Below are 26,331 nucleotides of genomic sequence, written 5' to 3'. Positions count from 1 at the left end.
ACCGCAGCTTCAGCCACTGACGGGTGTTCGGTCAGAGCCGCCTCCACCTCTGCTGTGCTCAACAGATGACCTGAGACAAGAGACAACACATACAGACATTAAAGCAACTGTATGAAGTTCTGTAGGTATTTTTGCGACTTTGAAACCCCCTATAGTTAAATAAGTGGAATACATTGTTGTAAATACAGCCTTTTACTGTGCTAATTACAGTGGATAGCTGTGCACGCTCATTTGTTGCAGCCGGAAAACTCTTTTCTGTTGCACTCTTTCCATGGAATTTCGTTTCTGCTCACTAAACTGACATGCTTCCAGAAAAGACGAATGGGAAGGAAACGGAAGCCACTGACCTTATTAGAAGCCAGAAGATTTTTCAAAGTAATAAAACAAATGTCTAGTTGCTTTCAAAGCCTCTGGAATGAGGAAAATGAATTAGCCGTCTCTAAGCACCAGGTGACTGCACTGAAGCAGAATCTCAGTCTCACCAGAGACGTTCAGCATGTCATCGATGCGGCCGGTGATCCAGTAATATCCGTCCTTGTCTCGTCTGCAGCCTGAGGACAGAAGGACACTCGGTTACAGTAACCGTTACATACTGCCGTACCATACATCAGCAGCTCATGCTGTAAATAGTGACTGCTGAAGTTTGGTGACGCTGCTGACACAGCCACATGGTGACTGGTGATGTATTGAAAACTAAGCACACATGACAAATACATGCATGTTATCCGTCAGATTGCTATTTGGATGTAAACTGTAAAGTAGCGCATTACATTTTTATTAGTATTTTTAATTTTTTTTATGTAAAAAGCAATGCATAATGCTTTTCATTTAACTGAGATGAGATACAAAAGTCCATCTAAAATCTGTTAATTGCAGTATTCATCATATTGTTTCACTGTCATTAGAAGATATTTTAATTCGATTGCTTTCTTGAAGAAACATGTAAAGTAACCTTACCTTTGAATTTACATCATAACATCTAAATTGCTTTTTCAAAATAGTAACTTGTCTGATATTTTGGCCAATGAAATTTGAAACTAAATGTATTTTATTAAATATACTTAATTGAGCATCACTGTTTACAACACATTTAGCATATATTTAACATGTTTTGGCAAGAAAGAAAAAAACATTGCCATATGGATTTGCAGACAAAAGAGAATGTAACAAAATTTGATACATTTGTAACAATGGATCATAATCAATCACTTTCGCAAAAATGTAACATTCCATTTTCGAAAGTAGCACTGAGCAACACTGGTTCTGATATGTTTGTTTTGTTATATTACCATCTCCTGTCACATAGAATCCTGGGAATTTTCTGAAGTAGGTGCTCTCAAAGCCCTCCTGATTCCCGTACAGACCCCTCATGATTCCTGGCCAGGGCTTCCGGAAAACCTGAGACCAAAACATCTGTTAATGGTCGGAGAAACAACTCATGCGGTTTGGAAATAACAGCTGGGATAACCAGGATGAAAATCTCACCAGGTATCCCTCCGCCTCGCCCTCTAGTTCTTCTCCATGTTCGTTGAGAACGGCAGGCTGGACCCCAAAAAATGGGAATGTCTGCACAGAGAAGACACTTCAGTATCAGAGTCATCAGTTTCATAAGACGTAAGAAGTAGATTTTCAGGAGACTCACAGCAGAGCCGGGCTTCAGTGGTGTAGCAGCTGGAAGTGGAGTCAAAACATGGCCACCCTTGCAGTGCCAACACAACACACATATTATTAGATGAGCATCAATGAGTATCATGTGACATTATACAAGCAATAATGCACTTTGTGCTAAAATTCTGATTGTAAATCGAATAGTTCCGTTCCTTGATTCTGATTGGTTGAGCTGCGTTCTAAGCTGTTGTAAATTACTCTACAAACATACACCTTTGTTTACGTCTGTCTGTTTATGTTTGTCTCTTTGTTGCATCCACAACGTTTCTGAGGAACTACACTGTTTTTATTAACATTGCACTTTATTTGCCCTGTTTTATTTTATTTTTTACTTTACTACACATATGGAATAACTGTTGTATAAAAGCAATAATCCCTGTGAAGCTGTGGTTTACATTGAATTTATTACAGCTAAGGGGCATTGTTTGGCACGACTCTTGGGGCTTATAGCTTTATATTAACACAGTTAAAAGGGGTTTTGGGACAACTTTGTTCCAAAAAAAATGTTTCTTGTTTGGTTTTGATAATAGTAAATGTTTTACCGTCTCTGTTTGCCAGAAGGTGTCAATAACCGGACAGCGATGCTGACCCACAACATCATAATACCAAAGCCAAGCCTCCGGGTTTATGGGTTCACCAACCGAACCCAACACACGCAGACATGACAGATCATACCTGTCACAGACAGACGCAAGATTACTCACATAACTAGTTTGCTATATTCTTAGAAAAATCATCCATGTATGATGCACAAAACTGTATGTGATTTTTCTAAAATAATTTCTGTTCAATAGGTGACGCTAACAATCTTTGTCCCTGTAAGCAGACACGAATGTGCCAGTTTAGACACGAACTAACTGTTTAACAGCATGTCTAGCAGTTCACAGCAGGACTAGCTGACCTGATGCAGTATCTTTCATTTAACAAGTCAATTTGAACAGTGCTCAGTGATGGCTTTGGTTTTCTGAGGCCTCCAGCGCCCCCTGGAGGACAACCTAATATAATTATTAATTACTGCTATATTATGCTTTTATCATTATAATTTTATTGGTTTTATTACCAATTACTGTTTTTTATGTAATTCAATAATACTAATTGTTATTAATTGTTATTAATCATAATAATTGTTTATTTAATGTTTTTCTGTTAGGTTAGGGAAAAAACAATATTTGTACAATATTTGCAAAAACAATCATTGTAAAAATGAATAATAATTAAAAAATATTAATAATAATAATAATATTTGTGTGTGTGTGTGTGTGTATAAATATTTATAGCAATAAATGTGTAAAATAAACTAAATAATTATAATAGAAATATTATAATTTTGCATTTTTACCATTATTGTTAATTTTCATTTTATTTTTTCTAAACCGCATTTAATTTTCTGATTGTATGTGGGTTAGTTTATAGTACTAATATTTAGATTATTAGACTTCCTGTGTAATTGTCAACCAAAAGGTTTAAAAACATAGCACTAAACACAAGTTTTCTGTGAGGGTTATGTTTAGGGCTAGTGTTTTACTTCAGGGGAAAGAACATCTGAAAATATACTCAGTATAATAACTATTACACCTATGAAGAATCCCGGTAAAGCAAATACACAGTGTATGTGGACACTATGTTATGGGGACAAAATGTACCAACAAAGATGGAAATATCCAAAATCCTTGACCTTGCATGGACATTTTTGGTCCCCATGAGTGTGTGTGTGTGTGTGCTCACCGCTGCAGTGGTTCTCTCCCGTATTTCATCAGCAGTCTTATAACAGTGGGTGCAGTGTAGAACTTGGAGACTCCGTACTTCTCAATGATCTCCCACAGTCTGCCCACATGAGGATACACCGGCACCCCTTCAAACTACACACCACATCACTGTCATTCAGACGGATGAATCTAAGATCAAACTGACTTCATGTATTAGTTATTGACAGTAAACACTATGCTGAATGTTGCAGAAGCAAGTGAATGTTCTGCATTAGATTTGTTACCAGTACGCTGGTGGCACCGTTGGCTAGCGGGCCGTACGTGATGTAGGAGTGGCCTGTGATCCAGCCAATGTCTGCAGTGCACCAGTAAACATCATCATGGTGATAATCGAAAACATATTTGAAGGTCAGCGATGTGTAGAGCATATATCCAGAGATGGTGTGAAGGACCCCCTGTACAGAAATTAAGGAATGAATACTAGCACACTGCTTAGTGCATTTATTATATACAGTATTGTTCAAAATAATAGCAGTACAATGTGACTAACCAGAATAATCAAGGTTTTTCGTATATTTTTTTATTGTTATGTGGCAAACAAGTTACCAGTAGGTTCAGTAGATTCTCAGAAAACAAATGAGACCCAGCATTCATGATATGCACGCTCTTAAGGCTGTGCAATTGGGCAATTAGTTGAATTAGTTGAAAGGGGTGTGTTCAAAAAAATAGCAGTGTGGCATTCAATCACTGAGGTCATCAATTTTGTGAAGAAACAGGTGTGAATCAGGTGGCCCCTATTTAAGGATGAAGCCAACACTTGTTGAACATGCATTTGAAAGCTGAGGAAAATGGGTCTGTCAGGTATTGGTAAGGGAGGAACTCAGGTGCAGACAGGATTCTACACAAAGGGTTTATTAAATACAAAAAGGGGAAAACAAAACCCACGAGGGGGAAAACAACAGCTAGGGCAGGAACTAAACAACTTAACAGGGCAGGATTGATAAGACAAACAAACTCTTGACACTAACTACAAACACTCACGGTAATACAAGGACTTCAGAGGGTACAGGTACAGACCACGGCTGGACACGGGGAGACCACGGCTGGACACGGGGAGACAACATCTACGGGACACGGGGGGACAACATCTACTGGACACGGGGGGACAACATCTACTGGACACGGGGGGACCACAGGACACGGGGGGACATTAACGGGACACGGGGCCACATCAACAGGACACGGGGCCACATCAACAGGACACGGGGAGACAACGGCTGGACATTTGGGACTTCTGGGGACAGGGTCAGGGGACAAGACAGGACTGACGGGGATTTCTAAAATGTGGACAAGACGGGACAAATAATCAGAAAATGCTTTAGCAGCTAGGACAATTGGCATCTCCTTATGAGATGAAACCGACTGTACAAGAGTCTTTGCTGCAGAGTCGGCCGCGGCTCTCTCCTCCGCTCTCACGACTGCCGACTTGCATACAGCTTTCTTTCCCGGCTCGGGCACGCTAGCGCTCACCGCTGCTGACTCGGACACGCTCACTGCTGCTGGCTCGGGCACGCTCACTGCTGCTGGCTCGGGCACGCCAGCGCTCTCCGCTGCTGGCTCGGGCAAGCTCACCGCTGCTGGTACGGGCACGCCAGTGCTCTCCGCTGCTGGCACGGGCACGCCCACCACTGCTGGTACGGGCACGCCAGCGCTCTCCGCTGCTGGCACGGGCACGCCAGCGCTCTCCGCTGCTGGCACGGGCACGCCCACCACTGCTGGTACGGGCACGCCAGTGCTCTCCGCTGCTGGCACGGGCACGCCAGCGCTCTCCGCTGCTGGCACGGGAGGAAACGGGGTCACAGGACCGGCAGGCCCCCTCTTCCTCCTCTTCCTCCTTGGGCGCGGTGCAGAGACCACAGCTGGGTCAGAGGCGGGTTGGGGGAGTTCGGTCTCTGGCAGGGCTGACTCCGACGATTCCGAGGCAGACTCCCACGATAACCGTCTCCCTCGCTTCCCGGGGAGACCGACGGGTGTGGGAGGCACCTCAGGACTCGGTGAGGGATGTGCCTGATCCCCCAGAGTGGCCACGGCCAGGATACGACCCTCTGGAACCGTTGGCAGCTGGGTAGGTGGGGACCTCTGGGGCTCCTCCTCTCGCCCGCTCGCTCCGGAACGACCTCCCCTGGTCCCCCGGAACACCACAAGGCGAGAGCCCTCAAAACAATCTCGCTTGCTGGCTGACAACATCCAGTATTGCCTCCTGTCTGCTGAGTTCCCTTTTGGTCGGTTCATTCTGTCAGGTATTGGTAAGGGAGGAACTCAGGTGCAGACAGGATTCTACACAAAGGGTTTATTAAATACAAAAAGGGGAAAACAAAACCCACGAGGGGGAAAACAACAGCTAGGGCAGGAACTAAACAACTTAACAGGGCAGGATTGATAAGACAAACAAACTCTTGACACTAACTACAAACACTCACGGTAATACAAGGACTTCAGAGGGTACAGCACAATCTCACACACGATCACATAAGTAGAACACATCTGAGAAACACAATGAACCGACGCAGGACAGAGCACACTAGGAGATCTAAATAGGGGGAACAATAAAGACACGACAGGTGTTACAGATAGGACAATCACGACACGACTAGGATAACAAGGGGGCGGGGCAAGGGAACGAGACAACACAAGCACATGGCCCAAAGACAAGGCCATGCGCTTGTACACAAAACATGGGTCTGTCATGATCCTGCCTCAAGACTAGGAAAAATCAAGGACACGAGGGCAGAATCATGACAGGGTCGTTCAAGACATTGTTCAGAAGAACAGCGTACTTTGATTAAAAAGTTGATTAGAGAGGGGAAAACCTATAAAGAGGTGCAAAAAATGATAGGCTGTTCAGCTAAAATGATCTCCAATGCCTTAAAATGGAGAGCAAAACCAGAGAGACGTGGAAGAAAACGGAAGACAACCATCAAAATGGATAGAAGAATAACCAGAATGGCAAAGGCTCAGCCAATGATCACCTCCAGGATGATCAAAGACAGTCTGGAGTTACCTGTAAGTACTGTGACAGTTAGAAGACGTCTGTGTGAAGCTAATCTATTTTCAAGAATCCCCCGCAAAGTCCCTCTGTTAAAAAAAAGGCATGTGCAGAAGAGGTTACAATTTGCCAAAGAACACATCAACTGGCCTAAAGAGAAATGGAGGAACATTTTGTGGACTGATGAGAGTAAAATTGTTCTTTTTGGGTCCAAGGGCCACAGGCAGTTTGTGAGACGACCCCCAAACTCTGAATTCAAGCCACAGTACACAGTGAAGACAGTGAAGCATGGAGGTGCAAGCATCATGATATGGGCATGTTTCTCCTACTATGGTGTTGGGCCTATTTATCGCATACCAGGGATCATGGATCAGTTTGCATATGTTAAAATACTTGAAGAGGTCATGTTGCCCTATGCTGAAGAGGACATGCCCTTGAAATGGTTGTTTCAACAAGACAATGACCCAAAACACACTAGTAAACGGGCAAAGTCTTGGTTCCAAACCAACAAAATTAATGTTATGGAGTGGCCAGCCCAATCTCCAGACCTTAATCCAATTGAGAACTTGTGGGGTGATATCAAAAATGCTGTTTCTGAAGCAAAACCAAGAAATGTGAATGAATTGTGGAATGTTGTTAAAGAATCATGGAGTGGAATAACAGCTGAGAGGTGCCACAAGTTGGTTGACTCCATGCCACACAGATGTCAAGCAGTTTTAAAAAACTGTGTTCATACAACTAAATATTAGTTTAGTGATTCACAGGATTGCTAAATCCCAGAAGAAAAAAAAATGTTTGTACAAAATAGTTTTGAGTTTGTACAGTCAAAGGTAGACACTGCTATTTTTTTGAACACACCCCTTTCAACTAATTGCCCAATTGCACAGCCTTAAGAGCGTGCATATCATGAATGCTGGGTCTTGTTTGTTTTCTGACAATCTACTGAACCTACTGGTAACTTGTTTGCCACGTAGCAATAAAAAATATACTAAAAACCTTGATTATTCTGGTTAGTCACATTGTACTGCTATTATTTTGAACAATACTGTAAATGCTAGGTGCCTTGGGTTTTCCGGTCGAGCCGCTTGTGTAAAGTATGAAGAGAGGATCTTCGGAGTCCATCCACTCCGGTTCACACTCGTCTGACACACTCTCCATCAGATCATCCCACCAAATGTCACATGATTCATCCCACGGGGTCTGGAACACACACACACACACACACACACAAAAGAAACAATAGTATGGTCAATAATTTCAGTGCTGGATATAAGAGAATTTTAAATTTGCTCTATTTGAACTTTTCTTGCTAGAAACCATCATATATTGTAAGCAGTTGATTCAACTGACCAACCTGTAGTTTGTCAGACGCATCAGTGTTTGTTCTGAAGGCATGATGTTTGACCACCACACACTTCTGAACACGCGAGGCCGTGCTGAGCGAGACAGAGAACACAATACAATCATTTTCGTGATCCCATGTTTCAAACTTTAGTTAGTGTGTAATGTTGTTGTTAGAGTATAAATAATATCTGTAAAATTCTAAAGTTCAAAGTTCAATGCCAAGCGAGATATTTCATTTAATAGAATTCACCTACAAAAAACGACCCGTTTGGACTACATCCCTCTGGTTCCTGCAGTAATGATGTCACTAAAACAGTTTTTTGACTAACCTCCGCCCACATGAATACACAAAAAGGGGGCGTGGTCTTGTTGCGCTCCGACGGAGAAGAGGAAGAGTTGCGTTTGTGTTTGTCGTCATGTCGTTGAAACTCTGTTATTTTCATCTCTGAGTCCAATCGCCTTTGTTTGGGCTTCCCAGGGACGCTGTACTTGAAGATTAATGGTTACAATTTATGTTTAACTCGGTTCCCGAAAATTATACTCCACATGTAAAACTATGTGCAGCACATTTTGCTGAGGACAAGATTATTCTTGAAAGATGGAGCAGTTCCCTCTTTGTCTGGAGAAGGCGTTGTTTATGGACCACAACCGGTAAGTGCATTTTATTATTTAAGTTGGTGCTATTAACAGTTTCTGTAACTTATTACACAAAGGGCAACACTGTTTAGCTTTGTTAACTTGATGTGATTTTCATGCGCATCTCGTTAACAGCGTTCTGTGATTAGAAGTCCATCTCCAGCACATGCGTTCTTTTACTGTCTATGGTTCAGATCAGGATTGCCAGGTTCTCAAAACAAATCCTACCCACTTGCTTCTCAAAACTACTCCAAAACTAGCCCATTCGCATTTCCAGGAGGGCAGCGAGCGCTAAACTGGTGTCGAATCACAACACAGGAACCGCTGGGACAATCAGAACTCGTTACGTATTTCTGAAGTAGGGGCTTTATAGAACAAGGAAGTCATCAGCTCGTTTTTATGACCGTGGAAACAGCGGTATACAGATAGGTGAATTGTGTGAAAAATACTGTGTTTTTTTTACACGCGAAACATGAACACATGTTATATTGCACACTGTAAACACAATCAAAGCTGGTGTCGAACACGAAAAAAACACGAAAAATGTGACCTTTAAAAGCAAAGCTCTTATAAGTATGAATAATAAAAGTCATGTTTCCATCATGGCATTATGTCATTTATTGAGAGATACCATCGATATTCATAAATGATTAATGTGCCAATTGCCAAATCAACGACATCATCATTCAGTCACATGTTACCAATCCACACGCGTGTTTGCTCTATGATGCGTGTGTCTCACTTCACATGTTGCCATGGTGAGATGATGCTGCTAAGGGTTCCAAACTCTGCTGTTGCTCGGCAACCCCTGAGAGTCTGTGATTGGGAGCGTGCTCCGGTGTGTGTGTGTGTGTGTGTGTGTGTGAGCTTGATGTAAACAGAGGTCTCTCTGATAGAGGATAGAGGGACGTACCTCTCCTTACAGCGCTCCAGAGCATCAGACGCAATCTTCTTCAGATTGATCAGCTTGTCACCTCTGTAAACCCCATCTGTAGAGCACATTTTCAACTCAATTCAGTTTTCTTTAGGATTTTAATTAAGGATTTTTTATATTAATAGTAGTATATTTAGTAGTAGCAGTATATAGTAATATTAGTATAATAATGCTATTCTGAATAAAGAAAAAACTATATATATAATGTATATATATGTGTGTGTATGTACATTAAATGTATATATTAATATATTAATTTTTATATAAAAATGTAAATATAATTTAAATTATATTTATGTTTTATGTTAGAAATGTTATATTTAATTTTTATATAAAACTATATAAATACATGATTCAGACTTCACTGAAGCCCAAAGGGTGACTACACAGGATTCTCGTCACATTATCTTATCACTAACTGCATTTCAAGCTGATCTGTAACAGCTCATTGTGAGCTCATCTACTAAACAAACCCAGTATACATACAGTCAGTATAAAAAAACCTCCACCTTGATAAAACACTTAATGTCACCTGCTGTTACCAGGATGTTGCACTGAGCATCCATGATCCTCTCGCACAGAGACTCAGACGAGAAACCTGCAAACTGAATGAGGAAGACAGGAGAGAGAGTTTAATGCTTCTGCATATGCTCAAGATAAATAATATAGATATCTGCGGTTCCAATATGAATGAATACAATTAGAGTTTAGCTGTAATGGGGTCATCTTCCAAAATTAAAAACAGGCTTTGATATCAGATATAAACTGCCCTGGAAAGCACTCGTGTGTTATTTTTAACACCATCTATAACCTTTACATGGCTAAAGAGGGCAGAAATAGACTTGGCAGGGTAAATGAGGCTGTACTCATTTCATGCATATTAATGATACCGTGCTAAATACTGACCCGAGTTTAAACTCGCCTTCAGACCATCCTCAACAGATGAAAGAGCTTAAAGGTGTAGATCGTCTAAAAAATGTAATTTGTTAAAAATGTACCCATCCTTACATCATCCAAGATGTGGATGAGTTTGTTTCTTCATCAGATTTGGAGAAATGTAGCATACCATCACTTGCTCACCAACGGATCCTCTGCAGTGAATGGGTGCCGTCAGAATGAGAGCTGATAAAAACATCACAGTAATCCACACCACTCCGGTCCATCAGTTAACATCTGGAGAAGACGAAAGCTGCATATTTCTAAGAAACAAATTCATCTTTAAGACACTTTTAATGTCAAACCCTTGTTTCTGGTCAATTGATGTCTTTCACATCAAAATCCACCGACATATTTGTTTTGGACTATTTTGGCTTGTAAATGGTGCTTGATATGTGCATATTTCTCTCCTGAATCAGACGAGTTGACTTTTTTACTGGAGAAAACCATATTATGAATTATGGACTTGCATTTTAGTCAGAAGCAATGTTTGATGTTAAAAACATCTTAATGATGAATTTGTTGTCCACAAACATTCAGCTTTCTGCTTCTCCAGATGTTAACTGATGGACTGGAGTGGTGTGGATTATTGTGATGTTTTTATCAGCTGTTTGGACTCTCATTCTGACGGCACCCATTCACTGCAGAGCATCCATTGATGAGCAAGTGATGGAATGCTACATTTCTCCAAATCTGATGAAGAAACAAACTCAACTACATCTTGGATGGTCTGAGAGTGAGTACATTTTCAGCAAATTTGCATTTTCAGGCAAACGATTCCTTTTAAACCCAGAATATTTATTTAATGTAAAACTACTACAGATGTGTAAAGCTGCTCACCACTATCAAGTGAACAGCGCCGATTCTCGCACAGGCCAGCATCGTGTACACCAGCTCTGGAATCATGGGTAAGTAGATGGCGACTCTGTCACCTTTCTTCACACCTGGATCACAGAAATAAACATCAATGTGAATCTGAAAGCATTAGGAGAAATACTCATGTCTGAGGTTCAGGCTGAATGCACTAACACTAAGCTGAGCAAACTCAAACCCAGAGGAGGAAGATGGTCTTACCCAACAGCTTCAGTGCATTGGCACATCGGCACACGTTTCTCAACAGCTGGATGTAGGTGATGTTCTGGTGATGATCAGGTGAGTTTCCCTCCCTGAAGGAAACATTGATCAATATTAAACCATTAGGAAATAATGGATTTGTGGCCTTCATTATGCAATACAGTGTGCTGGCCTCTTAAACATACTACTGAACAAATTGGGCACATACATTTTCATTTTAAAACTGGTGTTTCAGATGATTTTGAAATTCATAAAAAGCTAACATTTTGCATGTAATATATCATGATAAATTGTATTAATTGAGTAATTGAGTGAAAAGTTGAATGCAATGTTGTTATTGTTAACTAAACTAAAATGCTTAATTTTTTTTATTAATTGAAAAAAAGAAGAAAGAAAACTAAGATTAGGCGAAACTTAGAAACCTTAAATGAAAATGTTTGCATTAGCAAATAAATGGAATAAAAAAAGACTTCATTCTTTTTCATATAGTTTATTTATGATATTAATAGTAATATTACAGTATATATATATATATATATATATATATATATATATATACAAAGTTCCTAAAATGTAAAAATTTTAAATATTTCAATAATAATTCAAGAAAGTTTAATAATTAAATAATAATTAAAAGGAATATTAAAATAGTACTGTTTGAAAAAAAGAATGAACATGTATGACAATTTATCACCCTTTTTCTTTAACAATAGCATTATCTTGCACCAAAAAGCATCTTGTGTTTTAATTGAAGCAAATAAAAAAAAATATTATATATTATATATATACTGTTTGAATGAGTGACATGAGCAGTGACGCACATCATGTAGAAATAATGCAGAATGTGAAACAATCCATCTTTGTTGGCTTAAATCCTAAAACTCTGTTTATTCCCACAGTGACTTTGATTGTCAGTATGGTCTCAGTTGTTTGGACCCCACTGTATGCGTCTCATTTTTACAGAAATTGGGCTGTACTTTGGCTCTGCTGCCTGCATTAGATTTGGACATCCATCAGCTGTGCATTTGGCCAGTGAGCTTCACTTACAGTTTATTGCACAAGTCAGTTAAACAGATTGTAATATGGCAACATGCCTTGTTAAACCACACTTTAAACTTACAATTTCACATTTTCTGAAGACAGTGTGCTTTTTTGTGCAAAGGTTGCTGCTTTTACATTAGTAGCTGATGTGCAAACTCATGCAACACTTTGCTGTGCTGTTTGTTGTGCATCTGCACCTGGCCGTCCAAGAAAGGAAAGACCATGATGGACTGCTGACAGGACGAACAGTTTTTAAGCAAAGTGACCCCTTTGGTATGAATGAGAACAGACGCTGACCTATATATATATATATTCATAAATGTAATTCATATACAGTACACAGTACACACACATACATTGAGTAAACTAAAAGATTAATCGTGATTAATTGTTTGACAGCACTAATACAAATTTAAGGTGAAAAGAGCTTAACTGCCATTAACACAATCATAATAATGTTAATGCTCATAGAAATATGTTATTTTTATATATGCACTATACAATTTCTTATTTCTTTACAAATTTGGGGTGAAATATGACGTGAGATTCAGTAGAATATAGTTAAATGGTAGTGATTGATATATGACTGTGTATAACAGCAGTTACATGACACCCCTTGTTCCACAAGACTATTAATACTTCAGCGCATAACTAACATGACAACAATGATTATTCATTATTGTTGCCAATATTGTATCACTTTGATTGAATACTGGAATGAGTCATAGGGATGTTCCTGAGAAGGCATTAGGAATTAACATTCGGATGACTTCTCATGTGTCAAATCTTACAGGAACCATCTTCTCACTCTTTTATAGTATGTAATAAAGGTGTTATGTAATAGTTGATGATAAATGCAGGTGACATGGTTCAATAAGACTCATGATAATCATTGTGCCCTGCCTTGTTTGTGTACTCTAGATGAACAGGAGCATATTTCAACATTAAAAGTATGGACTGAACCTAGCCAAAATGCATTAACTCGAAACAATTTAAGACTCGAAATTATTTAATTATATTAAATGATACATAATTATAAATAATGATTATTTTTATAATTATAATTGAATGTATTTATGACCATGTAGCAACCTGTAATTACTGTAATGTATGATATTAGTATGATATTAATATAACTATACATAATAATAATACTAAACAAGTACACACATTTAAAAAATGCATAAAAGCACATAACACAATTACTCAAACTTGAAGTAAACACTGGTTGGAATAAAAAGGTCCCCCTCCCCCCATATTACATATATATATTTCTGACATCATGCTTTATTTTAAGCATTAAACATTCTTTCTTTAGTGAGCATGTGGAAAAACACATGCCAATAAGTGCTGCTCTTTTGACACACAGCAGCAGATCTTAAATGCATAGACAATTAAATCAGATCAAGCATGTATTGTATGCACAGAGGTCTTTGTGCATCATTTTAAAACACTGAGAGCATGTTAGATTACCAGTAGTAAGCCACTTTCTCTCCCAGGTTCCTCTCATGGACATTTCGGTCAAGGACGTTGTAGCAGATGTTGGTTTTTGCTCCCTCCATGAACTTGATGTAAATCTTCCCCTTGTTGACATCAAAGTTATACTGCAGCATCGGGCCTGGCGGAGACTTCTTCCAGTAAAACTCTTGAGCAACATCAGCCCAGAAGTCTGCAATGCATGGGCACCTTTACTGCATTATCTAACATTGGAGTGTCCCTCTCATTTATGCATGCATCATTATATGATACCTTCAGGCTCTTCTGTAGACTTTTTGTATAAGGCAAGATATGCATCAAAGTCTGGCACGTGTGCATCAGTGAACAGGCCATGGGATGGATGGTAGGTCTTCTCCTCTTGTCCTGGGACATCTCTGTTGGTGGAGACTGAAACTGGAGACATTTCTCAATCCTAAAGATCTGTGTCAGTGATAGATGTCAGTCTGGAAATGAAGCAGATTATTGTGGCTGTGCACGAGGTGTCCACCCTTTAATCATGCCCAGTCTGCTCAGCATGGCCGCCACCAATCAGAGCGCTCTATTCAGCACTCCTACTTTTCCATTGGCTGAGCGTCTGCTCACTGCAGAGGGAGGTGCAGCACGAGTCTGACGGATGGTCTGCATGTTTACTGAGACACACACACATAAAGTTATCAATTTGTTAAGAACTGTTACAATTATAATCAAAAACATTAAAACAAACAAAAAAATTATGATAATAATAACAATAATGGTGACAACAAGCTAACACACACACTAACCCTTAAAGAAAACATTTTGCATTTTTAAAGTAAAAACGTTATTTACTTATGAATATTTCAATTCTGACGTAAAAATAATGACAACAAACTAACAAACATTAACTGTAAAACCTTTTAAATTTTTCTATTTTTTCCCCAGTATATTTTATGCATTGTAATATACACAACTGAAAATATAAACTTTATAAAGAATTATGCATTTAGCAGACGCTTTTATCCAAAGCGACTTACAGTGCATTCAGGCTATCAATTTTTACCTATCATTATTATTAAAGAACATACTTATTGATTGATTGATTTATATTAATCAATAAACAAGTAAACAGATGACGACCCACTAACCCACTTTTGTGCATTTTTAGAATACAAATGTTTTATGTAAAAATAATTTTTACAATTAAAATTCAAGAAATTCTATCAAATAAATAACAATGACACCAAGATAGATACACTGGCTCACATTTTAGTAAGTCTTGCATTACAACGCGTTTTAGAATTTAAGCTATCTTAAGTTTCACAAGTGTGCATGATGATAGTCTGTGTTATTTTTATCATGTCATTTCAAGAACACAATGTGCAATCTATATTTTCGTTAGCCGCTCGGTGTTCCATTATTAAGACTGAGCGCTTTGAGCGTGACCAGACGCGCTCAATCGAGCTCGGGATACTTGATGTCCGCCATTGCTTGTGTTTACTGTGACCGAGCGCGTTGAAAAGATGTTTTTATCTTCAACTCTGCGCTCTGCCGTTTCTTATGCGGTGGGTTTATTTCATAGATGCTGTAATAGTTTTATTCATGAGGTTGTTGAAGAAACTGGAATATGAATCATCATTTAAAGTGGCGTTGACATCTGTGCAAGGACAAGAAGCTAATTTGCTAACAGCTAATAACGAGGCCTGATTGTGTTAATATGTGATTAAAATAGGAAAAATAAAAAAAAATTTCACTCTTTAAAAGCGGGGTGTATTACTAAAAATGTTATTGAATCGAATGTGTTTCTATTCAACCCAGACAGATTGAGTAATCCGTAAATAAACGTGAAACAGTAAAAAAGTTAATAATATGTTACTTTTGTCTCTCTGTTGCAGGGACTAATACATACACACTCTTGAAACTAAACAGAGGCACTGCATATTTAATGCACAATATTTTTATATCGCATATTTGGTCTGTATACAAACAATATACAAAAAGGGATGTATTGGTTAAGCAGTTTGTAAAAAAAAAAGAAAAAGAAAAAATAGTTGTTTGCTTTCTATTCTGCTTTACACTTGTTGTGTTTCCTGTTCAGGCGAGGCAGGTCCGGAGCGTGCACCAGACATCGGCTCGAGCCGGAGCAGGAGGAATCTTTGTGGTGAGACTTGACTTTCATGTTTATTACAGTCTTTGTTAATGATGTGCACTATTATTCAGATATATCATATGTCCAGTAATATATCCTGTAGATTCAGAACAAAACTCAAATCAAATTGAGCTAAATAATTAAACTATTGTCTTATGTAGAGTTGACTTGAGCGTAATTCCAACATTTGATTCCATTACATCTGTTTTCATTATTCCAGCACAGAGACACACCGGACAACAACCCAGACACTCCTTTTGAATTCACCACAGAGAACATGAAGGTGAGAAAAATCTCATCATTTACATTATCATATCATAATAAGTGATCATATTTAAGGCATTTTTTTTGCCGTTATATTTTATAACTGTAGTTTTTACATCTGTATTCCACGGGTAAGATCAGATGTGACCCTGGAGCACAAATGCAGTCATGTCTCTGGGGTATATTTGTACAGCCAACAGCCAAAAATACACTGTATGGGTCACAATTATCAATTTCTTTTTTATGACAAAAAACATTAGGATATTAAGTAAAGATCATGTTCCATGAAGATTTAGTTAATTTGCTACTGTAAATATATACAAATTAAATTTTTGATTAGTAATATGCATTGCTAAGAGCTTCATCTGAACAACTTTAAAGGTGATTTTCTCAATATTTCGATTTTTTTTGCACCCTAAGATTCCAGATTTTCAAATAGTTGTATCTCAGACAAATATTGTCAGATCCTAATAAAACCATACATCAATGGAAAGCTTATTCATTCAGTTTTACTCAATTTCAACCAGGGTCACAATTATGTCTTCCTGTGTTCAGATATGTTGACTAAAGATTATAGTCGTGTGGTTATTGTAGAATGTCTTTGGCTACAGAGAGTTGAGGCCATCATGAATAATTACCCAGAGGGACACAAGGCGGCCGCCACTATTCCTGTGCTGGATGTGGCTCAGAGGCAGCACGGATGGCTTCCCATTTCAGCAATGAACAGGGTGAGAGCTTCTAAAGACATGCACCAAAGCTTTTTTTGATTGATAAATAATAATGAGTTAACTGCAATCACTTAAAAACCTTTTAAATGATGCAATAGTGTATACATATATTTATTTATTGGAGTTATTCCATTAGCTATGAACAATGTTATTTTAGGGTTACTGATATACTATAAGAATCAGAAAGAATTTGAATCCCAAGTGTGTTAACATGCACATACAAAGTAATTTGTCTTGGTGACAGAAGCTTTCAGATGGAAAGTCGCAGTCGGTCTCTTTTTAATTATTTATTTATTTATTATTTTTTAAATGTACCCAATCATGGAAATTCAATAGTCAAAACTGTGTGGAAACCTGTTAATAATCAATCAGTTAAAATGTGTACATTTTAATAAAACTAACCTGACAATTTTAGTTTGAATTTATGATGTTTTTTTAAATTATTTTTTTATGACATTTAAAGTATTGACTTAGTATTGTTGTGGCAAAACATCTTTGTTAAATGCATCAGTTTCATGTGTAGTTCACATCTGATTTAGTGCACAGCAGTATGTTTAAGTCACCCATGCTTCATGAAACACACCACATTGATAAGGCATGCATTTCTATTTCCATACTGTAAAAAAACTATCAAACCCGCCATAGATTTTCAGCATTTGGAATGTTTCATTCACAAATATTGCTCTTAGTTTTTATTCAAAAGTAAGTTTATAATTGTGATGGTGATTTTCTTAATATATTCTGGTTTTCATAGTTGTGATTTAAAGCTGTGGCTTCTGACTTCTCCTGCAGGTGGCAGAGATCCTGGGCATCGCTCCAATGAGAGTTTATGAAGTAGCCACTTTCTACACCATGTTCCTCCGTCAGCCGGTGGGAAAGTACCACCTCCAGATCTGCACCACGACGCCCTGCATGCTCTGTGACTCCGACAGCATTCTGGAGGCCATCCAGAACAAACTGGGTGAGCGAGAACCGTTTCCAGCTCTCCACAGGGACTCCACACACACACATCTCCACTCGCACGCCACCAGTAAACACACTCGCTGTATAAACAAGCTACAGTCATGCTGCTCAAACATGGCGGCCGGACACTGGAATATTTGAAGATGCTGGAATAATACACTAATGGATTGTAATAATCTTTTTATTTAAAACATAGAAACTGAATCAGACAGTGTCATCATTTACATCATTTTTTTAAATTGCTAATTATTCCTTAAAAACCATCTTTAGTGTTCCATATTGTTTTAGTATCATTGATATACTATTAGATTTGATATTTGTTATATAATAAGTAAAGGTGTGTAAATGTATAGATTTAATGTGAAATGATGCCTTGGCCACTATCTTAAATAATATAATACAGAATTTGATGTAATAAAAATAAGAATGTAATTATATATGCATAATAATAGAACTGTTTACTATTTCATATTTTAATTTATTTAATGTCATCCTAAGTAATCACTATGCATTTAATTTTTAACCCCCAAAAATCTGTGAGACAACCACAGATAAATTATTGTTATAATTTAATATTATAAATTTGATTTTATTTTTACATTTTCTGTTTTCACTTTTTTTTTTTTGAAGTCTTTAAGTTTTTTTTTTTTAATTGTTATTACTATTTAAAAAGTTTTAATTTTAGTTATTTTCTCCATACAAATAAATTGACATATGATGCAGCTGAAATAATATATAATTAATATAATATACAATTTGATGTAAAATATACACCGCATTCTGTATTTTTTTTTTATGTTTTTATTTATTTTATTTAATCTTTAATTTAATTAACACATAAGTAATGACTGTGTTTCATTTGTTTAACCCCAAAATGTCAGGTATTAAAGTCGGTGAGACCACAGCAGATAAATTATTCACGCTCACAGAAGTCGAATGTCTCGGGGCTTGTGTGAACGCACCAATGGTCCAAATCAACGATAACTATTATGTGAGTATGATCAGGGTCTGAATGCATGCTGATGAGCGGCAGCTAGTTTTCTCTGTGATGAAGTCAAGATGAGCAGTGCTTTTTGATCGAGTCCTACAAAGAGTAAAGGGCAATATACACGATGTGTTCATGTGGTTCTATTGGGTTTAAAGATGTAAAAATAAATCCCTCTCTTCTGATTGGCTGATAATCAATCAGACAGGATGATTCGAGAACGTACAAAGAAATTAACTTTGCATACTATTGTACAAATAGTACTACTAATAATTATTATTATACATTATTATTATTATAAATCATTTAATAATATTGATAGTGCATGTTGTTTTTGTTGTACTGTAATTTATTTTAGTAGTCAAAAAGGAATACAGAACATGCTAATTATTGTAAATACTATTATTATTACCCAGTGAAATAATAATTATGATATTGATGGTGTGCAGTGTTTTTGTTGTATTTTAATGTTTAATTGTCAATTTTATCAAAAAAGGCAAATGTACCACAAAATAACTACATGTAATTATACAAATAAAATACTAATTATTAAAAAACCATCAAAAAAATAACGACAGTACCTGTTGATTTTTGTTGTATTGTAGTTTAATTTTCATACGTCTTTAATTTTTAATTTTAATTGTATAAATAATAATACTAATTATTATTATATTACTATACACAATCAAAAATAATATAATTTAATAATTGTAATTAATTTTTATTGTTAAAAAGCACCAAATTGCATAATGTACAAACAAAAGTGCTTTGTATAAATATTGTATAAATTACATGACTAATTATTATTACTATTATATGCATTAAAAATATATAATATTGATAGTGCCGTTTAAAAGAACTAAATATAATTGTTTTAATGCTACTAATTATTTTTATACACAGTCCAATAATAATAATAATAATACAATATTGATGGTGCATATTGCTGTTTAAATTTTTTTTGTTTGTGTTTTTTGTTTAAATTGTAAAAAACAAATAACAAATAGCAAAAAAAAAAAAAAAAACCACTATAAGTGGATTTCTATATAGAGGAAAGATTGCTTCTATAACTCACCTCATGTTAATTCACTGATTAGATCGGAGTCCGTATCAGTTGTGAATAGTCCATGGGTTGTGTACATCTCTGTTTAAGCGTGTTTGTGTTAGTGAAGCCCTGTATGACCCGCCGGTGTAATGATGCTATTAGCCGAGGCCTCTGAGAGAGAGAGTTAAATAGAAACCCGTCAGCTCTGTGTGATTCACCCATCTGAAATGGGTTAGCAGGTCTCCTTTCGTGAGCTAATCCTCCCTTAGGTTTGGTGAGCTCATCCTTTGATGCTTTCTTCTGGAGGACGCTCAAGGAACCTAGAGATCACATCTACATGACCCTGCAACACTCATACTATAATCAATTAATTCTGCATTAACGAGTGTTTCCTTGCTTTCTGGTTTGGTTTGTAGGAGGATCTTAAACCGTCAGACATTGAGCAGATTATTGATGAACTGAAGGCAGGCCGAGTTCCTCCTCCTGGACCCAGGTACACACATCTCCTTCTTTTAGTATTACTTGCAAATATGAGTTTATATATAGCATCTCTGATTTAAATTTTGGATGCAAACACATGTAAATTCAACAGTGAAGTATTTGTAAAATTTGATTTGTTGTTGTCGTCACTCAAAAATGAAGTCTGGGCATGATATGTTCATGCATTGAACTGTTTTATATATTTAATATGTGATAAAATGCTACTTACTATGTATGCAATGCTTTGTTATATTGGTGATGGATGGTGCATATAAAATAATTACATTATTACATTTAATTCTCACTAGGGTTTTGTTTGAAGAAAAACAACTTAGCAAACGTGCCTTTATTATTTCAAACTAGATTAGTATTGTATTCTACTTTTTACCTTAAACATATTACGTCTAATTGGCTGTTTGTTTAAAATGGTTCATTTAAATATTATAATTATATTATTTCAGAGTAAATACATAAATACAAACCCCTTCTGCTCACTAATACTGTATTTTTTTAATGCAAAATAGTCAAAACCGTAATATGTTAACTGTATGTAACAACTGTAAAATGTTATTACAATTTTAAGTAACCGTATAATTGAATACATTTTAAACAGCTCAGCTTTAGATCCAAATATCTTTGAAAATGTAATGTATTTCTGTGATCAATGCACCGTTACCTTCTTCAATGTCAGATGATCCTTCAGAAATCATTCTAATATGCTGATACACTGTTTAATTATTATCGGGGTTCAATGAAATGCATTTATATTAGAATTGATGTGTCCTATAATGTCACACAATAGTGCACATGCATATATAAATATACATGCGTATTTAAATCCATTTATCCATTATATTAGACCGTAAAGAGCAGCAGTGGGAATTGTATGTGAAAGCAACTCACCTTATTTGTGTATAGATCTAGAACTTTTTTTAGAATTTGCGCCAAGCCAGTTGATTTGATTATCTGGTTCTGAGTCAAGTATAGTTTGGTTGTGACATCATGGGGATGTTTGGGACATTCTGAGACACAAGCTTATTAAAAGAATTGAAGAGGATGATGGTTAGCTCAGCTTGCAGTTTTCAGAGACGCCCCTATTATTTATTTCACTTGTGAAGATGATCTGAGGCAACTAGAGGTGTAATTAAATAAGTACATGATGTGATGTGTGTGGTTAATAACTCATTTGGCTTGCTAAGAATGTTTTAATTGATTGCAATGATCTCGTTTTCATCAGAAGCGGGCGTTTTTCATGTGAACCTGCCGGAGGTTTAACCTCGCTAACTGAGCCTCCTCCTGGACCGGGCTTTGGTGTGAGAGCTGACCTGTAAACCGACCTCCATGATCTTGAGTCCTTGTAAACATCAGAGATGTTGTGTATGTAAATAAAATATTATCATTAATTATACCCAATAGACCAGTGTGATTTTATTATTATTATTTTTTAATGAGGACAAATTAACCTTGGACATTAAGGGAATAGTTCACCCAAGTATGAACATTTGTTGAAAATGTACTCACCCTCAGGCCATCCAAGATGTAGATGAGTTTGTTTCTTCATCAGATTTGGAGAAATGTCGGATTGCAGTGTCTCAGCTGTGGATGCTCTGCAGTGAATGGGTGCCGTCAGAATGAGAGTCCAAACAGCTGATAAAAACATCACAATAATCCACACCAGTCCATCAGTTAATGGCTTGTAAAATGAAAAGCTGTGTGCGTGTTTGTAAGAAACTAATCCATCATTAAGACATTTTTAACTTTGAAGTGTTAAAATACCAGCCCAAATTCCATAATAATGCTTCCTCTTGTGAAAAAGTCAATTTCTTGCTGTTTCTCACGTCAAAATCCACCCACGTATTTGTTTAGAACTGTTTAGGCTGTAAACAGTGCTTGATCTGTGCATATTTCTCTCCCGATTAAAAAAAGATGACTTTGTCACTGGAGAAAGCAATGTTACACAGAGGACTCGTACTTTGGTGGTTGAAGTTGAAATGTCTTCATGATGGATTTGTTTCTTACAAAAAGTGCAGCTTCTGGTTTTATTAATGGAGTGGTGTGGATTATTGTGATGTTTTTATAAGCTGTTAAGACACTCTGACGGCACCCATTCACTGCAGATCATCCATTGCTGAGCAAGTGATGCAATGCTACATTTCTCCAAATCTGATGAAGAAACAAACTCATCTCCATCTTGGATGGCCTGAGGGTGAGTACATTTTCAACAAATGTTCATTCTTGGCTGAACTATTCCTTAAACTTTTTCCATGTTTACATGCAAATAATTTTCCTTTGTTTTTTTTAATGCTCCACACCTAGTGGAACATTTCTGAACACACAATAATCAGCATGTTCTGAGTGAACAAAGTCCAACACATTTACTGCAAGAGTACTGAAAATACTGGGGATGATTACATTATTCATTTTTTAGTAATTACATAGAGTAATTTCACCTCAACTCACATTCCTGTCACTGACAGCAGCACAGGAATAAATAGCAAAACGTAGGCAATAATACTATTATGATGCTTTATTGATTTATGTTTATTTCTTTTAATTTATAGATAATAGATTAAAAAGGAATATCCCAAATTCCTGGAATATTGGGGTTTTGGCATATTCATCAAAACGTGATCAGATTCTAATTAAATTACACGGTCATGACAAAGGTCTCCATCACAAATACACTTGCAATATTTAAAAAAAAAACATAACTTAAGCACATACAGTGTAGTCTTCCATTACTTTGTGTTTATTTATCATAAACAATGCTTTAAAAAGACTTTGTTTTTGCCATCCATACATTATAACCTCACTGACAGTGGCAGATGCAAGGATGTATAAGCCACATCAAAACAGCAAGCACTTCTGAAGCTGTTCCACGTGTGGTTTTCCAAACAGAACCTCACCATCCACAGTCTTTCCTTACAAAACCCATAGTACATGAGTACCATAATCATATACCATGGCATTTATAGTAGTGGGCTGAACAAAATCTAGACAGCAATGTGTTTATATGTATGTAATGTGTGTATATATATATATATATATATATATATATATATATATATATATATATATATATATAAAAACAAACATACATGAATGCACTGTTTTCTTTCAAATCAAAGCATAAATACACGTAGAAAACGTAACCTTGTGGCGCAGCTAATACAGAAGAGTGTATATTGCTTGCATTCAGCTCATATTCTCCAAAATGGTGCTACGGTGATGTGGAGAGACACAGAGAAAAATTGTTGAATTAAGTCATTATTTTTGTTTTATTTGCATGCAAAAAGTATTCTCATCGCATTGTAACGTTACGGTTTAACCACTGATGGCAGATGGACTATTCTGATGATGCTTTTAATATTTTTCTGGACCTTGAGAGTGTATTTTACTTGGCTGTCTATGGGACAGTCACAAGCCTCCCGGTGTTCATCCAAAATATCTTAAACTGTGTTCTTAAGACGAACGAAGCATTTACGGGTTAGGAATGACATAGGAGTAAGTGATTAATTAAAATTTTCATTTTGGGGTGGAGTAACCCTTTATTGTAAATCATTTCTATCCATCTAGCTAAACAATTTAATGATAAAATGTACACCAAAATTTTCCACAACATTTACTATTATTTGATCAATCAGGCACATTTACTGTCCAATGAAAATAATCTAAAAATGGTGAAACATTAGCCGCTTAATAGGTCTATCAGTGCAAGTATTTGATTTACTTTAGCTTTTAACCAAAAAAGTCATTAGATTCCTATTTACAACCAGAAAAAAATACAGTATTGAAAAAATGGATACCATCTAAGTTAACTGGTTTATTCAAATCAAAACTATTAATTAATATCACTGTTATCAACCTAAATGCATCAATTTATACCAAAAAAAAAACACTTTTATGGGTTAAATCCAGTAGAGATAGATCTTCGCAGGTCACCACTTTTTGCAGTGTCTTGGAAAAATAAATGATTACATCATTAATCATAATCAATGACACATAAAAGATTAAAGTTTGATTAAATCACGTTGACTGTGACAACATACAAACACCCTATTTACATGCGACTAACTTTTATGCTTTTGCAATTGTACAAATGGTAATATCACAACAATGTATTCTATTTTGTTTTTAAGGTTCAAACCATAACCCAGTTTTGCACAAGACAGTTACAGTTTCATATCTGAACCACGCGTATTTATTCATGTTATGATCATTTTTTCACACAACATTTCATGCAACTGACTCTAGATGGTTTGTGCATATGTGTGCACGTGTGTGTGTGTGTGTGTCTATATGTGTGTCTAGCCAGCGCCCATCCCCCTCCGTCTCTCTCTCTCACACACACACACACACACACACACACACAGACCAATGTTCTCGTTCTGCAACATAATACCAGCCCATCCTCTGCGCATGCGCGAACTCCCTTTTTCCTACATCATGTAAATAACCAACTGCGCAACAACAATAATAACCGCCAAAAGCGCGACAGCCGTGTTCTAAAGGAGCCGATCTAGAATTAAACACACATTATGCGCTCGTAAGAACAGAATAAATGACGTCACATTGGGTCGCGTTCGTCAAATACCTTCTCCTCCTCGCGCCTCTCCGACATCAACGTTCCAGAACATTCGCGCTCGCTGCGGCGTCGGACGGAAAGGGTGACGTCACGGTGCGCAGCGTCAGCCCCCCATCCCAGATAGAGAGAGAGAGAGAGAGAAAATAATGATAAACCCTCATACAAAAACACATTTTCAACATAGGTTAAGCTCAAAGTGAATGCATTTCATTTGTAAAAAACATTTTACATTATTTTTATTATTTGACATGATTCAAACATCAAAACAGTAAAATAAAGACTATAGGAAATAACAAAAAAAGTTAACAAATAAATAAATGAAATGGATTAAATGAAAGACACAGGACACATATTCTTTGAAAAAATGAAAATAAAACATATTCTTGCCTTAACTGAAATATACATAGCCTAGGATTTCATCCCCCACCCAATGCATCATGCATTTTATGTATCTGTGTTTTTGTTTAAAACTAATTGAAAAAAATAATAAAAAAATATTTAAGTATTATTTAAAAAATGAAAATAGTACATTAAAAATACATGTGGTTAAATTAAAAAGATAAAATAGAAATATTAAATAAATATATGTAAATATAGTATTAAATATTAAAACACCGATAACAAATATGAATAGAATGGAGAAATAATAAACAGCAGAGCGAGCACGAGCATGCGCAGAACGCTTTTGAGCGCCGTGCATCACGTGGTCCCTCGTCCGCCAATGAGCGCATCCGCTTTCCGTATTTTTTTTCGCTGGGGCTTTTCTTAGCGACGGACTGACGGCGATGTTTTCAAAAGCTGCACTGAGAGACGTCACACAGCCGTAGGGTTAATGTTCAGTTTCTACCCTCCGACACACACGTTTCTATTTCTTAAAATCGTCGAGAATTCGTCCTCTGCTGGTAGGTGAATGACGAAGAGGAAGCTGAAGAGCGCTGCGAAGGTAAGCGGAAAGTTTCAGTTGTTTTTTTTGTGTGTCGCGGTTGTAGCAGGAGGAAAACGCGTTGAGTTTTGCTACGGAGAGAGCTTAACCAACCCGTCTAAGAGCTGGAGCAACAATTACCCAGTGTGTGTGGGATTTCCGAGGCTTTTTGTGGATATTAGTAGAAGCTGGAGCGGGGTTGTGTGCGCGAGCGTTGCTAGCGCACCGTGCACGCGTCAGTGACAGGCGCGTTCGCTTTGCGTTAGGCGCGTTCACTGTGCGTTAAACGCGGAGGGCCCCGCATGTCTCATAAACCCACTGCGGGCTCATTGTCTGCGCGTGAGAGGGGTGGCGCAGACCGCAACATTATACT

General features: G+C 37.1%; 3 protein-coding genes across 5 annotated transcripts in view; 2 read left to right on the top strand and 1 right to left on the bottom strand.

Moving 5' to 3' along the window:
• Positions 1 to 14,509, bottom strand: part of LOC127951676 (acetyl-coenzyme A synthetase, cytoplasmic-like) — a 15,854-nt gene extending 1,345 nt beyond the window's left edge. The window contains exons 1-16 of the mRNA XM_052549691.1: positions 14,135 to 14,509; positions 13,859 to 14,054; positions 11,345 to 11,436; positions 11,111 to 11,214; positions 9,867 to 9,939; positions 9,314 to 9,389; positions 7,775 to 7,856; positions 7,483 to 7,620; positions 3,659 to 3,829; positions 3,394 to 3,527; positions 2,211 to 2,343; positions 1,643 to 1,699; positions 1,486 to 1,566; positions 1,290 to 1,398; positions 483 to 551; positions 1 to 70 (exon numbers count right to left, since the gene is read on the bottom strand). The exon at positions 1 to 70 is cut by the window's left edge and continues 107 nt beyond it. Of these exons, the coding sequence (XP_052405651.1) occupies positions 1 to 70; positions 483 to 551; positions 1,290 to 1,398; positions 1,486 to 1,566; positions 1,643 to 1,699; positions 2,211 to 2,343; positions 3,394 to 3,527; positions 3,659 to 3,829; positions 7,483 to 7,620; positions 7,775 to 7,856; positions 9,314 to 9,389; positions 9,867 to 9,939; positions 11,111 to 11,214; positions 11,345 to 11,436; positions 13,859 to 14,054; positions 14,135 to 14,285 (1,736 nt within the window). The 5' untranslated portion in view covers positions 14,286 to 14,509. The remainder of the gene's footprint in view (positions 71 to 482; positions 552 to 1,289; positions 1,399 to 1,485; positions 1,567 to 1,642; positions 1,700 to 2,210; positions 2,344 to 3,393; positions 3,528 to 3,658; positions 3,830 to 7,482; positions 7,621 to 7,774; positions 7,857 to 9,313; positions 9,390 to 9,866; positions 9,940 to 11,110; positions 11,215 to 11,344; positions 11,437 to 13,858; positions 14,055 to 14,134) is intronic.
• Positions 14,510 to 15,257: 748 nt separating this feature from the next.
• Positions 15,258 to 21,859, top strand: ndufv2 (NADH:ubiquinone oxidoreductase core subunit V2). Its single transcript, XM_052549591.1, has 8 exons — positions 15,258 to 15,402; positions 15,936 to 15,998; positions 16,207 to 16,269; positions 16,862 to 16,978; positions 17,771 to 17,939; positions 18,823 to 18,932; positions 20,388 to 20,464; positions 21,689 to 21,859. The coding sequence occupies exons 1-8, from the start codon at positions 15,361 to 15,363 to the stop codon at positions 21,780 to 21,782; spliced, it is 735 nt and encodes a 244-aa protein (XP_052405551.1). The 5' UTR covers positions 15,258 to 15,360; the 3' UTR covers positions 21,783 to 21,859.
• A 3,925-nt stretch (positions 21,860 to 25,784) lies between these two features.
• Positions 25,785 to 26,331, top strand: part of ankrd12 (ankyrin repeat domain 12) — a 46,816-nt gene continuing 46,269 nt past the window's right edge. For all 3 annotated transcript variants that reach the window (XM_052547797.1, XM_052547796.1, XM_052547799.1), the window contains exon 1: positions 25,785 to 25,979. The gene's annotated coding sequence lies outside the window, so the exon portion shown is untranslated. The remainder of the gene's footprint in view (positions 25,980 to 26,331) is intronic.

Source organism: Carassius gibelio, chromosome B2, assembly GCF_023724105.1.
Source record: "Carassius gibelio isolate Cgi1373 ecotype wild population from Czech Republic chromosome B2, carGib1.2-hapl.c, whole genome shotgun sequence".
NCBI classification, from domain to species: Eukaryota; Metazoa; Chordata; class Actinopteri; order Cypriniformes; family Cyprinidae; genus Carassius; species Carassius gibelio.
Note: the sequence above shows the minus strand (reverse complement) of the source record. Positions and strands in the feature narration are given on the sequence as shown.

What these genes read in the sequence shown, in the direction of transcription:
- ndufv2 (XM_052549591.1), top strand. Translation starts at nt 15,361, where the DNA reads ATGTTTTTATCTTCAACTCTGCGCTCTGCCGTTTCTTATGCG. An exon ending in GCTCTGCCGTTTCTTATGCG is followed by an intron (nt 15,403 to 15,935) that starts GTGGGTTTATTT and finishes TTTCCTGTTCAG; the next exon opens with GCGAGGCAGGTCCGGAGCGT. An exon ending in CCATTTCAGCAATGAACAGG is followed by an intron (nt 16,979 to 17,770) that starts GTGAGAGCTTCT and finishes CTTCTCCTGCAG; the next exon opens with GTGGCAGAGATCCTGGGCAT.